The sequence below is a fragment of the Magnolia sinica genome, chromosome 4 (genome assembly GCF_029962835.1).
Source record: "Magnolia sinica isolate HGM2019 chromosome 4, MsV1, whole genome shotgun sequence".
Lineage (NCBI taxonomy): Eukaryota > Viridiplantae > Streptophyta > Magnoliopsida > Magnoliales > Magnoliaceae > Magnolia > Magnolia sinica.
The window spans coordinates 110,207,447-110,223,603 of record NC_080576.1 but is presented as its reverse complement, the minus strand read 5'-3'; the positions used below and the strand labels follow the sequence as shown (position 1 = coordinate 110,223,603).

Below are 16,157 nucleotides of genomic sequence, written 5' to 3'. Positions count from 1 at the left end.
TGGCAGTGTTGGCAACACCCCCAGATCCACGGTCGTCGTGTTTTTGCACGAATTGTTTCAGTTTCCATTTTTTCGTAGATAAAATGGTGTAAACAGGACTAGAGTTAATGCAAGTGTGCTCAAACATTTGAGAGGGTTTTGAAGAGAGGAAAAGCTTGGGGCTTTGTTTGGTAAGATTCCATCTTTTATAACTTGTTTTTTCATAGTGCATTTTCGCTCTGTGCAGTAGTCTTTGTTGTCAGATGCCTTAAATTAGTTTTTTGGCATTGGTTGACCGGTCGGGGCTTATCCACGACTGGTCGTAGAGAGTGGCTCAACTGGTCGTAGCCCGCTTGACTCAAAGTCCAGCGGCTATGTATTTTGGTGTCCGAGATACTCGACTGGTCGAAGGGATGGCTCGACCGGACGTAGGGGTCCTATGACCAGTCGTAGCCTTGGCTCGAGTAGTCGTAGTTATGCAGATTCGTTTCCGAATTTGATGCGGACTGTGAAAATTTGAATCAGTCTTTTGCAAGGTGCGAAAGGAAGTTGCCTAAACTATAAATAGGGATCCCCATGATTTTTTTAGGAATAATGAGAAATAACTCTAAAGCTTTCTAAAGGGGTTCTAGAGAATTCAAAGGGTGTAGCAAGGATGAGATTCGAGGTTATTCGAATCGAGTAAGTCTTCTCTCTTGTAAGTTTCTTTTCATAGTGGATTTCTATCGCTTTGTGCCGTAGTTTTTTCCCGCAAGGGTTTTTCACGTTAAAACTTTGTGTTCTTCTGTGATTACTTGTTACTATTCATCTTTTATAACTTGGTTTCTCATAGTGCATTTTCGCTTTGTGCAGTAGTCTTTTCATGTAAATTTGAATTATTCTTTGTTGAATTTATCTGTGCAATTGTGATTACTTTGTTTGATTATGCTCCGTGTACTTCCACGAGTCTCTATATCTACCAATTTCATCTTTAAGATCATGCCCCACTTTCCAAATTTTAATAGCTATGCGGTCGTCTTCTTGATTTCACGTTCCAAAGAGTTCCCAAGAGGTCAACTAGGCCAATACATGGGCATCTTCAATCCAAGGAACATGTACAATTTGTCAAATCACATAGCTTAACCCATAATACAATGGCATGAATGACAACCATGTCGTAATCAACATCAATGGCTTGGATTCCATCAGTTCCACTCCTGTAGCTTACTTTATTAATATAAGCCGTGGGCTTAATTAGAATCTAAACCTTGCTTGTGGAGAACTGATGCATGTTTGGGTAGAGTACAATGGTGCCCAAAACCAACTAAATGTAACATTATCTCCTATCAACATACCTAAAACGTGATCGTCCGTTTTTGTCATCAACACTGAATCTTTCATCGATGATGTTAGACAACATGTATGTCGGTTTTGCTTCATCAACGAAAATATTTCGGTTTCTCATTACATCTTAGGATGGAGCTTTAGGATGAACGGTCAAGCTCAGGCCTTTGATCTCTTCCAACTTCTTGGTATTCCCCTTCCACAGATAGGACCTACATAGATAAGGCCCAAGAAGAAAGTAGCGAAGGTTTTAACAATTGGGTTACCCATAATTGCACTTTTTTTTTGTTAACAGTTATCTCAGCCATCACTTTCATTTTGAGAAGGAAGATGAGGTGGCTTGACGCACCAGAGGATTGGGAACACAGCTACGAGGCCCCCAATTCTCATATAAGGTTTTATTCAGCCACCAAGGGTTAATAGCCAGAAAGCTATGTTGTCAAATGTCTTAAATATATTTGTAATAAAGTTTGCCAATGTCATTGATAGACACTCGATTCCATCGAGCAGCTATCGATGCCATAGACAGCGCGCTCACTCGATCCTATCGAAAAAATCTGAAAAAATTCTAATTGATTGTTGAATAGTTTTGGAGATGCTACTTGATGTCATTGAAAGTGGCTTCGATATCATCGGTAGGTCTTCGATGACTATTGATGTCATCGAAGGTCCCATGAAAGGCATGCACAAAACTATGTAAGTGCCCAATTTGTTTTATATTCCGGTTTTGCTAGTATTTATATAAGGTGTAATTGGGATTAGAGTTTTCTAAAACGTTTCTATGAGTTCAAGAGCAAAGCTAAAGATTTTAAGAAAGTTTTTTGGGTTGTTTAGATTGGTAAGTTCATCCATCTCTTATAATATCGATTTTATAGTGAATTATTTGTCGCTTTGTGCCCGTGATTTTTTTCCTATAAGGATTTTTCCACGTAAAACTTACATATTATCTGTGTATTTTGCTTGCGTTTGATTTCGTCTTATTAATTTAAATTTTTGTTCACTTTTTCCATATCATCAACAAGTGATATCAGAGCTAATGTGGGAGTTTATTTGTCTTCCAATTCCCTGACACAAGGTCATGTAGACCTAAGTGAAGGGAAAGGCAAATATCAGCTTGATACGAAACTTGTGGCTCATAAAATGTTTTTAATGGTTAATCATTATTGGTCATGCTCTAAAAAGAGTTGGGAGTATAGATGGATAGCACGAATATAATATACATACATGAAAGTGGACACCATGGTTAGGGATAAATCCCAAAGATTGCCTGTGAAAGCCTTTCGCAAGAAGTTCCTGCGTTGGAAACTTAGGTGAGGCTCACCGTGATGTTTTTGAGAAATCAACCTAGTCCATCCATTTTTTAAGCTCATTTTAGGGCATGGAGATAGAAATGAGCTAATCCAAGCCTTAAGTGGGCCGAAAACGTGAGGATTGAATGTCCACAGTTGAAATATTCATGGGGCCACAGGAGTTTTGAATCATGCTTATATTTGTGTTTTCAGTTCATCCCAGTAGGAATGAAGATATGAACGGTATAGATGGCATGCAAACATCACTATTGACTCGGGGATGTTTCAACGATAGCAATTTTCCCACCCAACTCTTCCTTTAGTGTGGCCCACTTGAGTCTTAGATCATTAACATGAGTTGACAAAACCGGTGGATCGGGGTTGATTTCTCACAAACATCACCATAGCCCCACCTAGATTTCCAGAACAGGAACTTCCTGGGAAAGGCTTTCATAGGAAACCCTGTGTCCTATATCTCCTGACGTGGATTTCCTGCCAAAGCTTTTGCGGGGAGTTATTGCGCAAGATGCTGGGTGAGGCCCACCTAGATGTTTATGAGAAATCCACCTCGTTTATCTGCTTTTTAGGATATGCCACCAAAAATGATGTATATCCAAAACTTAAGTGGGTCATGCAAGAAGAAACAGTGGAGATTCACACTGAATCGCTAAAACATTCTTTGGGGCATAAATTTTTTCTGTCAGACAATTTTTTTTTGATATTTTCGATTCATTTTGGTATTTTCAATTCATCCCATCGGTAATGACTGTATAAACGGTTTGGATGGCATGTAAACATCATGCGGAGCTCAAGAAAGTTTCTTACCCCAATTTTCCCTGTCGTGGGACCCACTTGGGTTTTATATCCATCTCAATTTTTGCCGCATTTTCTAAAATGATCTCTCAAAACCAATGGACGAGTGGATTTCTCACAAACATCTCAATGGCCCCATCGAGCATCCTTGCGCCGGAACTTCCTGGGAGAGGCTTCTGCAGGAAATCCGCGTCTTACCTCCCTTTTTGGTGAGCCAAGTGCCTAACCTTAATGTGACAGGATTTGATTGGCTAATGTACCACTGTAGAGACACCCACGCAGAAAAGAGTTATTAGGGAGTTATTTTTCAGCTGTCCATCTCTAGCGGCATCAGGTGGCCCAACGATGACCGGGCAAGTCACCATGGAGTTCTGTGGCAGCCGTGTCACCATGCAATTCGTGTTACTCCGTGCATCCAGTTTTCATATGGAAAATGCAACGTTAAGAATGTGATCCGGACCGTCCATGTTGTGGAACACATGGAAAACTACTCCATTCAGATACATATGACTAGACAATGGATATTTCAACGTCGACCATTTCTTCCTTCATTTTAACAATCTGTTGGTCCACTTGTAGTTATCTAATGTGTGATAGCTTTGTCACTTAATCAATGCAGGTGAGGACCGTGGATGGTGATCTGGATGACCATCCCGCTACATGGCCAAGGATACGTGGGCCACATCACGTAACGGCTCCACCAATAACGTTACTACCTCTATTTATGAGAGAGGGGGACTGGAATCCTATACCACGCGGTTTTTAAGAAATGCGTAAAATGACCTGAGTTTTGGGATCGACCATGTTGCATATGTAATATCCGCTCCGTACATCAGGCTCTATCCTCGATGTTGAGGCATATTGAAAAAAAATAAATAAAATCAACTAGATTCATAGCAAAGGTGGGCCTCTCCAATTGGAAAAATGGGATGGTATTCTAACCACAGGTTTGTGTGTGGGCCACCATGCTGTGTATCTTTCATCAAAACCTTTAATTAAGTTTAAGTCTCTTGGATGAAGAGAAAAAAAGATCAACCTGATACAGAACTCATTTGGCCTACACCGTGTGAACGAAGCGGTTTTGGTGGCAATCTTACATTGTTAACTTTTGTGTGGCCCATATGGATTTAATTAGAATTATATTCGATACATACGGTCCAAATAATTTTCCACACCAGATGAACGGAATGGATTTTAAATATACAGCAAGGTGGATACCACAGAGGTTGGCTACTTTACCCGTTGCTAAAAACAGTCGATTGGTGAAGTCGATGTTGACCAGGCGACGTGCTTTCAAACTTTCACTGCTCATATGATTAAAAATATGATACGAAGGAGTATGATATTTCAAAGACATGCAATCTCAAATTTAAAACGGAGTATATATTAACTAAAATCAAACCGTTGAGATCGTTGGCTTTAGGATACAAGAATCACTAAAAAAACATTACACTGAACTGATGTTCTACCTGTCCGATTTGGGACATCCAACGGATGGTCAAGATGAAAACTAGTCAACAGTGTAGGATTCTCAGACAAGATTCTCTTAGCATCGTCTAATATGACAAATATCCCATTCTTGAGTTAAGTGCATGCGCATGAAAACGCACACTTGACTGAGTATCAAATAATTTCTGGCTCACGTCCCTATTAACCCAATGTTGACCTGCCAGCAAAGTTGTGTGGCTCATTGAAATCTCTCCTCGATCGGGATGGTACCATGTCCGATATCCCAACCACCCATCTGGAAGTGTATGCTGTAAACATGCTTTTAATCAACAAAAAAGAAAAAAGAAAAAAAAAAACTTGTATGAGAAAAAATGGCTGACGTGGATGAACGTGATGAGATCGATCACCGTCTTCCTCAAGGATAACTACTCTAAATCTACAGAGCTTCCTTGGACTTCTTACATAGGCTTAAATAAAAAAGTAAGAAAAATATATATATATATTTTTATAAAATTCGTAATTTGATTGATTAATGGAATAAACAAGTTCACAACCCTTTAAATAGGGATACTAAGCCATGGGAGAAGTTTCGAAATCAAATTACAACTAAAACTCTTAGAAAGCGCAACTTACTAACTTATTATTTATAGACTGTCATGTTTTCCACTAGTGCGCAAGGTTTCTATTTGGCTGAACCTTAATGTTCTCCTAATTACTCAAAGCACTTTTCATGTTAGGTGCAACTCCTAAAGCCCAACAGATGAAGAATTATACTCAAACTAAAACTTATTATAAATAGTAAAAATAAAAATAAAATAGGAATTTGATCATCGATCTGATGGTATTTAGCAAATTCGGCATGGATAACCCGGCATAACAGAGTTGGGTGGCTAAAGTAGCTCGTCCTACCCCCAAATCATATACAGTACGTCCGATAGCTCATTTCAGGTTGCGAGATGTGCCCGATTTAAGGTCTGACGGTCCAGATCACTTCTATTGTTGAACAAGGCTTTTTTTAATCCATCTTGGCCAAGAAATTGTCCACGACCTACTCTACATCACATGAGGAGTGTTTGCCATGATTTCTTGGGTATGACATTGGGCAATAGCTAATCATCCATGCTTTGTTTTTTTTTTTTTTACACATGCACTCACACCCCACACACAACCATGCAATCACACAATGGATACTCAAATAACCATGACCTCCCATTTTATTTTTTATTTTTTTATTTTTATTTTAAGAGAAGGAGATTTCATTCATATCACCTGAGGAAGAAACAAAAGGATACAAATTTCGGGCGCACGCAGGCAAACAAAAGGAGCCCTAGGACACCTATCGTATGTCTATACAGCGAACAGAAGAAGAAACAAAAACTTGAATCAATCTGGGAAGAGCTGTTAAATTTCCCTTACTGCACCAATGCCTGCTTTGTCCAAAAAACACAGGCCCCGAATCAATTTGGGAAGAGCCGCCCTCGAATCTGTCCAAAAGGTCTCCTGATTAGCTACTCCCAAGCGAGCAAGGCCATTCGCCGGCCCATTAACTTCACGAGGAATCAAAGAGATGAAAAAATTTCCTTTCATTTGAAGAGTTTTGATTCTCTTTAACCAGTAATCCCACTTCCAATGGAGATGCGACGACCCATTGAAAGCACCTAGCTACTAAAAAGGAATAATCTCACTTCCATGACCTCCCATTGAAACTCTTGTGAGTGTACCACTTATGTCTGAGTAAGGATCCCGGCCTAAAACATAGACCCATCATTGATTTAGGTGGGCTACATGATTGAAAAAAGTGTTCAGGGCAGCCCTCACATTTCAAATTGTTTTCCTTAGCATGACTCATTTGAACAACTAGTGAGCTTGAATTTTGACATGCCATCTAAAGGTTGGAGTGGTTTTCATGGGCACTAGGGTGGAAAATTTTCTCTCAATTGTTTCCTTTGTCATAGCCTACCTGAATCACAAGCAAGCTTGATTTTTTATTTTATTGTATTTTATTTATTTATTTATTTTTAATTCTAATCTTAACATAAGATCACACATCTAATGGTCAGAGTGGATCTTACATACACATTAGGGTGGGCCTTATAAAAAGTTAGGTGACATCCCTATACCAACTAATGAAACAGAGATTTAAAGATAATTTAGGCGATATCCACCCTTGATTTTTTGATGGGTCCACCATGATATTTATGTGAGATCCACTCTAACCATTAGACAGATAATAAAATGTTATACACAAGAAAAAAGATCAAACCTTGTGATTTAGGTAGATCATACAAAAGAAAACAATTGAGAGAGATACGTCGACCTTTGATTTTTATACGGCCCACACAATTATTATATGAAATCTACTCCAACCATTAGATGAGACACCAAAATCTATACCTAGGGCTTAAAAATCAAGGATCATTAGATGAGATACCAAAACCTATGCCTAGGGCTCAAAAATCAAGCCCATATGTGATTTAGGTGGGCCACATCAAGGAAAATAGTTTAGAAGGTGAGGGTTACCTTATATACCATTTCTAATCTTGTGGTCCACTTGAATCATGGATGGTGATAATTTATTTAGTTATTTATTTATTTTATCCGTGTGACTAATGTGGGATGATGATGCACATTATTGTTGGGGTGGATTGCAGAGAAACATCATGTCAGATACCAACTAAGCCACAACTTTTTTGCTCGTAGGGCGTACCCATTAAGAAATTTAACTGAAAGATACTCCGCTAATGGTTACTTAAAATAGTGGTAACTTATTGAAAACCTTTTTTAAAAGGTATCAGAATATATATCAATTCTATATTAAGGAGCCGTTTGATGAAAGTTAGTTTCGGTGGTTATCACTGAAATTTGATAATTTCATTGATTTTCATTTATTTAAATCATTTGGCAAATTCAACTTATTAAGTGCTTAAATTACATTTTTTTTCTTAAATATAGATTATTTTTCAGCTCCAGTTAAAAGCTGAATGTTGAAAGTATTGGTTCATTAAAATTTCTTTCATTTTTTTACTAAAACATTCGTAGAATTATTTCAAAATTACAATTCATTAGTTTAAATTATTAGCACTTAAATTAATTTTCAAAGCTTTTTTTTTTTTCTCAGTTTAGCAAACAGTACCTAAGTAGGTATTTTTTTGGGTAAAATTCCCTAGTTAAACAGTAACAGCAAGTTATCTCCATCGATTTCAAAAACATAATTAGACTTTAATTACAATGGAAGACGTGCGTGGCAATGCATGTGAAGATCTGAGGAGTTCTGTTTAACCAAGTACAAGTGGGGCTATCTTTGGATCATCCAAACCGGTTTTATCAAGGAGCCTCAAATACAAGTGGGGGCTATCTTTGGATCGTCCAAAGTGTTGATATGATGAGCCTCAAATAAAAGTTGTGACTATTTTTCGGTGATCCAAGCCGTTAATTAATATGATGAGCCTCACCTTTGAAGTGAGGCCCCACTTGTACAAGTGGGGACTATCGAGGTTTGCATCTTGAAACCATGGGTCCGTTTGTACAAAGTGAGAGCCCGAATCATAGTGTATAAATATTGAACCCGGGAATTATATAATTCCTTTGTTATCTATACCAAAATAGGACTGGTCCGTTCATTTAACAATCATGTACAGTTGGTGGGAAACCCGACACATCTCAAACTGAGGTACAAGGAATTTACTGTGAAATCAATGTGTGTACAATCTGATACAATTGAAAACTTGGATCCAAAGACGCAATGTTACACAGTTTTCATGACATCCGGGCTAGACACAGACCCAAACAGACCTAGCTAGCTAGACCTGGCAATACCATATCCTAATCACAGGTCTCACCTGCAAACAGTCCTACAGGGCCATATGCAATTTCTGGTTCCAGAAGAAGGGTGACATGTATAAAACAAATATATCAAGGTGGGGCCCACGGAGCACTGTTTAGTAGCCACCTCGCTACTGGCAGCGTTTGTAAGCAATTCGGGAAATGGATTTCCCGCTAGAGGGTTTCGGCTGGGATGCTAGGTGGGGCCACCGTGATGTTGGTGAGAAAGCCACCCTGTCCATCTGTTTTGGGAGCTCATTTTAGTGCATGGGACCAAAATTGAGAATGATCTAAAACTCAAGTGGGCCAGGTCATATGAAAAGGTGGAGATTCAATAACCAGTTGATTTGTATGGGTGCAAAATTTTTGTATCAAGACAAGTTTTTTGTATTTTCACTTCATCCCAGTAGTAATGACCTTATAAACAGCTTGGATGTCATTTAAACATTTAGCTGGAGTTTAGGAAGGTTTTAACAGTAGGCATTTCTTTTACCAAATTTTCCTCTCATGTGGCTGACTTTAGTTTTGGATCTGCCTCCTGTTTTGTTTTATTTTCTAAAATGGTCTCTCTAAACGAGAATGAACCGGGTGGATTTCTCACCAACATCATGGCAGCCCCACTTATCATCCCTGTGCAGTTACCGCAGAAGGCTTTCAGAAATTCGCGACCGGCAATCCGTGTCACATCATATATATATATATATATATATATAGTGTGACTAGGCCGGATCCACTCCAACCGTTTGTGGGGCCGCCTTCATGTTTGTGAGAAATCCACAACGATCATCCATTTTTTCAAATCATTTTACCACATGAGACCAAAAATTTTGCAAATCTAAAACTCATGGGCCCACGACTGGAAATAGTGGGTAGGGAAATGACTACCATTAAAATCCCCCTAGGGTCCCATCGTGTTTATATGGAATCCTTACCCTTTATAAGGTCATTAAGATGAACAGAAAACACAAATATATTAGCCTGATCCAAATATTTTCTGGCCATACGAATGTTTCAATGGTGAATGTTCAATCTCACCATTTTCTGTTGTGCAGCCTGCTTCAGTCTTGGATCTGCCTCATTTTGTTTTATCCATGTCCTGTAACGATCGAAAAAAATAGATGGACGGATGGATTTCTCTCAAACATCAAGATAAGCTCCCCATAGCTTCGGCCACCTACCTCCCCCGGCCCATATCGCTTTCCGTGTAAATAAATTCCTCTAAAACAGTTTTTGGGCGGGAAATCCGTAGGTGTGACCATGTGTAATAGTAAACAAAATAGATTTTTTTAGAGTCCCTTTAATTTTAAATTGCCCATTCGAGATTAAAGAAGGGTCAAGACGTGTAGGCTGGGAAATTTTTGTAGACCAAAAAATTTTACTCCGCTGATCAGAAAAATCAGCTGCTAGGAAGAAGTCGAACGGTCCAAATTCAATCGTACATATGTAGCTCAAATGATAGCACACTGCCCAGATTTTATTTTATTTCATTTTTTATTTTTTATTTTTTATTTTTTATTTTTTTTGTGTATGGCCCGTATAAAGTGGGCACGACCTAATGACTCTCTATCTCTCTTGGTGCGTTTGTTGTCTACATTTCGTTAGAGAGCTACCAAAGGCATAAAAGTCTCCGAACTTCAAAGCCATAGGAAGCTTTCAGCCATGTTTTCGAAGCTCCTAATGTGGTTTATCTTCATGAGCTATGCGGTTTCCAAAGGTGACGGTGTCGATTTCATTTACAATGGATTCCGTGGCGCTAACATGAGCTTGGACGGCGCGGCAGAGATCACATCCGATGGCCTCCTCTATCTCACCGATTCCGAACAACAAACGGGTCAGGCCTTCTTCCCCATTCCTCTTCACTTCAAATCTTCACGAGGTAAAACTCAATCCTTCTCTACCAATTTCGTCTTTGCGATCGTACCCCAATTTCCGAATGTGAGTAGCTTCGGCGCCGCCTTCGTGATCTCATCTTCGAAAGAATTCCCAGAAAGTCCCTTGGGCGAATACATGGGCATCTTCTATCCGAAGAACACCCACAATTCATCAAACCACACAGCTGCCATCGAGCTCGACACGTGCTATAATCCAGAATTCGATGATATCGATGACAACCATGTCGGAGTTGACATCAATAACTTAAAATCCATCCATTCCGCTCCTGCAGCTTACTTTAGTAATACGAGCGGTGAGCTCAAGAATCTAAGCCTTAAAAGCGGCGAAATCATGCATGTATGGGTAGAATACAATGGTCTCGGAAACCTTCTCAATGTAACATTATCTCCTATCGGCTTACCTAAACCTGATCTTCCACTCTTGTCAACGGAGGTGGATCTTTCATCAATCATGTTAGACGACATGTATGTAGGTTTCTCTTCATCAACCAGAGTTTTTTCAGTATATCATTACATCTTGGGATGGAGCTTTAAGATGAACGGTCAAGCTAAGGCCCTTGATCTCTCGTCCCTGCCTAAGCTTCCACGGAAAGGACACAAAAAGAAATCGGAGCTTTTAACAATTGGGTTCCCCGTAATTGTGCTATTTTCCATTTTAGCGGCCATCTCGGCCATCGGTCTCATCGTGAGAAGGAAGATCAAGTTCGCTGATGTATTCGAGGACTGGGAATGTGAATATGGACCCCATCGGTTCTCGTACAAGGATCTATTCATGGCCACCAAGGGCTTCAAAGACAGAGAGCTATTGGGGGTCGGAGGTTTTGGCAGGGTTTATCGAGGCATGCTATCGGCCTCAAAAATCGAAGTGGCTGTGAAGAAAGTCTCTCATGAATCTCAACAAGGGATGCGGGAATTCATATCTGAGATTGTGACCCTCGGCCACCTCCGTCACCGGAACTTGGTACAGCTTCTCGGCTATTGCCGACGAAAGAGAGAACTCCTATTGGTTTATGATTTCATGCCCAATGGAAGTCTGGACAAGTTCCTCTTTGACCATCCAAATTCACTGCTGACCTGGCACCAACGGTTTCGGATAATCAAAGGAGTAGCTTCAGGGCTTCTCTACTTGCATGAGGAATGGGATCAGGTCGTCCTTCACAGAGACATCAAAGCCAGCAATGTTTTATTAGATAGCGAGATGAATGGTAGATTAAGCGATTTCGGCCTTGCCAGATTGTATGATCATGGGACCAATCCACAGACGACTCACATGGTGGGGACCTTCGGATATATTGCACCGGAGCTGACTAGGACCGGGAAGCCCAACACAAGCACTGATGTGTTTGCATTTGGAGTTTTCATGCTGGAGGTTGCTTGCGGGAGGAGGCCCATCGATACCCAATCATCAGTGGATGAGGTGATCTTGGTCGACTGGGTGTCGATATGCTGGAGGAGAGGGACAATTCTGGTAGCGGCGGATTCGAAACTGGTACATGACTATGAGGTGGAGGAGATGGAGTTGGTGCTGAAGCTTGGATTGCTATGTTCGCATCCGTTGTCTGCCGCAAGGCCGAGCATGCGCCAAGTAATGCAGTTTTTGGACCGCGATGCACCTTTACCCGACCTCTCATCTGATGGTCTGCGTTCGGCCATCCTGGGGGTGGGCCATTATAAAGGGTCCGATGATCTCCGCTTCTCATTACCTTCTTCCACAACATCGCTTCAAGAATCGGTCCTCTCTGGTGGCCATTGATGGACGATGGTAAGGTTTCGTATGATGGTGTGAGTTTGCTATGCTTTAAGGAACCGGTAGCATTGCTGGAAGACGTTGACAAAAAGCAGCGAGTTAAAAGTTGCCACATGGGTGACGTGGTACGCTTTTTTGTCGTCTAGCTTTGTTACCGGTTTAATGAAACGCAGAGAAAGTTCATTCCATGTATTTTATAAATAAAGACTTTTTCTTTTCTTAGACTTCATAAACAGAGTTACATAGACGTGGACATGCCACGTGGAAGAATTCTGTTGAACTAAATACAAGTAGTGACATCTTCGGTCATTCAAACCGTTTATATTTTCGGCTTCAAATATAATTGGGGACTATCTTTCAATGATCCAAACCGTTGAAATGATGAACCTCACTCAATGTTAGGCCCCATGATATCAATGGTTTGGATCTTTAAACTTGGGCTCGAATCATTTTATATAAATATCGAACCTAACAATTTTATGTCCTTGCTACGTATACCGAGAGTTAATTTAGCAGTCATGGACCACGATGGGATTTCACCGCAATGAGTACTATTTGGCTTAATTAGGTTTTATTTTAAATTTTATTAAACACTTTTCACACAACTCTTAAATCTCAAAGGATGAATAGTTATAATGAAATTAAAATTTATTATAAATAATAAAAACAAAAATAAAATAAATTTTGGACGGTCAATATGATGAAATCTCACAAATTTAGTGTGTGGGCAATCCCACATGGCTGGATTAGTTGGCTAAAGTAACTTCTACTCTAAAATCATACATGATATGCTTGGATAACTTATTCCGGTTTACAGATATGATAGTTTTAAGGTTTTAACAGTCTCACCTCCACCTCTAATCATGCCTTTTCTGATACATCTTAGACAAGAAAGTGTCCGCCGCCACCTCCACGTCACATTTTAATAGATATCTACTCGTTGTCTTCACCAACATCCATTCGTCATTGATTTGCCGGTTTGAATACCGAATTTCTCGTTATTGTTCCCTGTAATTGTTTCTCCTGCCTACCATTGTATCAGCTAGCCACCCTGATCTATGATATTCTCGACAGCCTGCACCCATCATCTCCAACCGGAACCTTCCATCATCATGCATCTAGCTTCATGCACACTTTGTCGGACAAAACAGGAAACCCAACCACATCTCTGCCTTTGTTGCCATACAAGTCTTCCACTGCAACTGCATTGTTGCATCTGTCGCAGATTTGTGTCCCTTTGCTATTACGCAAAAGAGTTGCAATATCCATCTCTTTATTCAGCGTTTCCTGGGTGCAATCCCCATCTCTTTTTGAGCTCACATACTAATTAGTTGATCCTTCGTCCTGGCCTTGAAGGGCCAAATTTGAAATTTTCTGGACTATTGTTCATTAACTCCGTCTTTGTCTTTCCTTATATATATATATATATATATATATATATATATATATATATATATATATATAAGTGTGTGCTTGTGTTTCAAGAGACTTCTGTCTTTTGCCGGATTGAACTTGTAAATTAATAGTAAAGGGAGAGAACAATCAACCCCTATTTCCTTTGGTGGTATTAGAGATAGGGAGTACCCGAGGTCCAATCTCTCTCCCCACCCACTTTTATTTTCGTCTGCCACTACAGTGACTGCCAACGCCACTTTGTCTGGCCACAGTCATCCATCTCTGACTTCCTCCGCTCCTGAATCGATCCGGCGCTCTGATTTCTCTGAATCCGAGATCTCGTCGTTCTGAGACTCACCAATCCTGTTGGGAGAAGCGCTGCTGCGAAGCTCTCACTCGCCCCTCTTCTTCCCCATAATTTCAGCACCAGCACCAACACGCTGTTGTATGCCATCATCAGCGTCCCCATGTCTCGTTGTCGGAACTGAAAACGATCCATAAGTGATTGGATGTGCAATCCGCTGCTAATTGCTGTAACCCACTTCCAAACCCACCTCCACCGGTCTCATCTCCTCTTCTTCATCGATTCAAACCCGCACCTCTTCATCATCATTGTTGTCAACAGATAATGGACACTTTCTTTTTGGGAATTTGACCGTACTCACCTTGAAGTTTGGGCAAATTACCCAGAATGCCGCAGCACTATGTATATTCCCTGAAGGGCCTTTTGACAGCTTTTGGAGTTTGTTTAGAACAAAAATGCCCCTAACCTTAATTTAGCAGTTGCACGGTTTTCTAAGGATTAAGAAGTTACATAGTATTTAATGTTAGTAAAGTGATGTGTACGGAACCCTTTTTGTGCATGGGCAAAGACTAAACTCGTGAGGCCCATATTGATGTATGTGTATAATCCATGACGTCCATCCTTTTTACCGTGTCATTTTAGGGATAGGGCTTAAATATCAGCCTGATCCAGAGCTCGTGTGGGTCACATAATAGAAAATAATGGTGACAATAGAACCCATTGTTGAAACTTTCCAAGCTCACCGTGATGTTTGTTAGAAGTGGACACTGCCCAAGTCAAAACTTTTTGGGCCTACGCCGAGCTGACTGACAAGATGGATGGAACGGATCTCTCCATTGTTGGCCTCAGACTATTGTACCAATGTTTATCCTTTCATTTGGTAGTAAAGGAAGTGAACATGTAACAACCGCAACCTGGGAAAACTATGACCCATAACAACCACGACCCATATAACATGAGAACTATGACCCTTACCACATTACAATCACGACCTTTACCACATTACAATCATGACCCAGGTATGGGTCGTGGTTGCCATGTTATATGAGTCGTGGTTTTCATAAGGAAAGGGTCGTGGTTGTCATGAGGTAAGAGTGTGGTTGACTCATTTTTCTTTCTTTTTCAGTGTTAGTTGCACGCAAGAGAGGAAATCAGATTGAGTACTCGGTTGGGCCCACCCTAAATGTATGTGGTCTATCCAGCCATCCATCCATTTTTCCATCTAATTTAAGGGGTTGAGCCCAAAATTGAAGCATATCCAAAGATCAATTGGAGTATACGACTACCTTAATCTGTAGCCTTCGATCCATTTATACTACCAAAAATGGATCGTGGTTGTTATGGGTCGTAGTTGTCATGTTATATGGGTCGTGGTTGTTATCTTATATAGGTCGTAGTTATCATGGGTCGTGGTTGTCATGGTCGTGGTTGTCATGTTATATGGGTCGTGGTTGTTATGTGGTAAAGGTCGTAGTTGTCATGGGTTGTAGTTGTCGTGTTAAATGGGTCTTAGTTATCATATTATATGGGTCGTGGTTCTCATGTGATATGAGTCGTGATTTTCATATTATATGGGTCGGGGTTGTCATGTTATATGGGTCGGGGTTGTCATGTTATATGTTAGATCTATCTTATTTTTCATATCAAGCCTTAAGACGAACTCACCAAATGGATGAACGGTTTAGATATAACATATACATCATGGTCAGACATACATAACTTGTTAACTTCAATACAGCAGCTATGTAGTTGGTGTGAGGTACACTAGCCAATCCGCTTCCTCTGATCCACATCCGTATCTGGGACGGAAACGGATTGGCTACTCCCCGCTGCTAACAGCCCCGTGGCTAGTGGTTGGTGCTCTGTGGGCCCACTATGATGTATGTGTTACATCCATTCCGTTCATTCATTTTTACAGATTATTTTAGAGTTTTATAGCAAAAATGAGAGGGATATAAATCTCAAGTGGACCACACCACAGGAAAACAATGGTAATTGGATAACCACTACCCATGACAACCATGACCCATATAATAGGATAACTGCGACCCATATAACATGACAACTGCGATTCATATAACCGCGACCCATATAACAGGATAACTACGACCCGAATAATAGAACAACTGCGATCGCGTCCCATA

At 40.3% G+C, this 16,157-nt stretch overlaps 1 protein-coding gene across 1 annotated transcript; it reads left to right on the top strand.

Annotated features, from left to right (window-relative positions):
* The first annotated feature begins 10,240 nt into the window (after positions 1-10,240).
* Positions 10,241-12,636, top strand: LOC131243789 (L-type lectin-domain containing receptor kinase SIT2-like). The gene has a single exon (XM_058243369.1). The coding sequence runs from the start codon at positions 10,335-10,337 to the stop codon at positions 12,318-12,320; it is 1,986 nt and encodes a 661-aa protein (XP_058099352.1). The 5' UTR covers positions 10,241-10,334; the 3' UTR covers positions 12,321-12,636.
* The last annotated feature ends 3,521 nt before the right edge of the window (positions 12,637-16,157 follow it).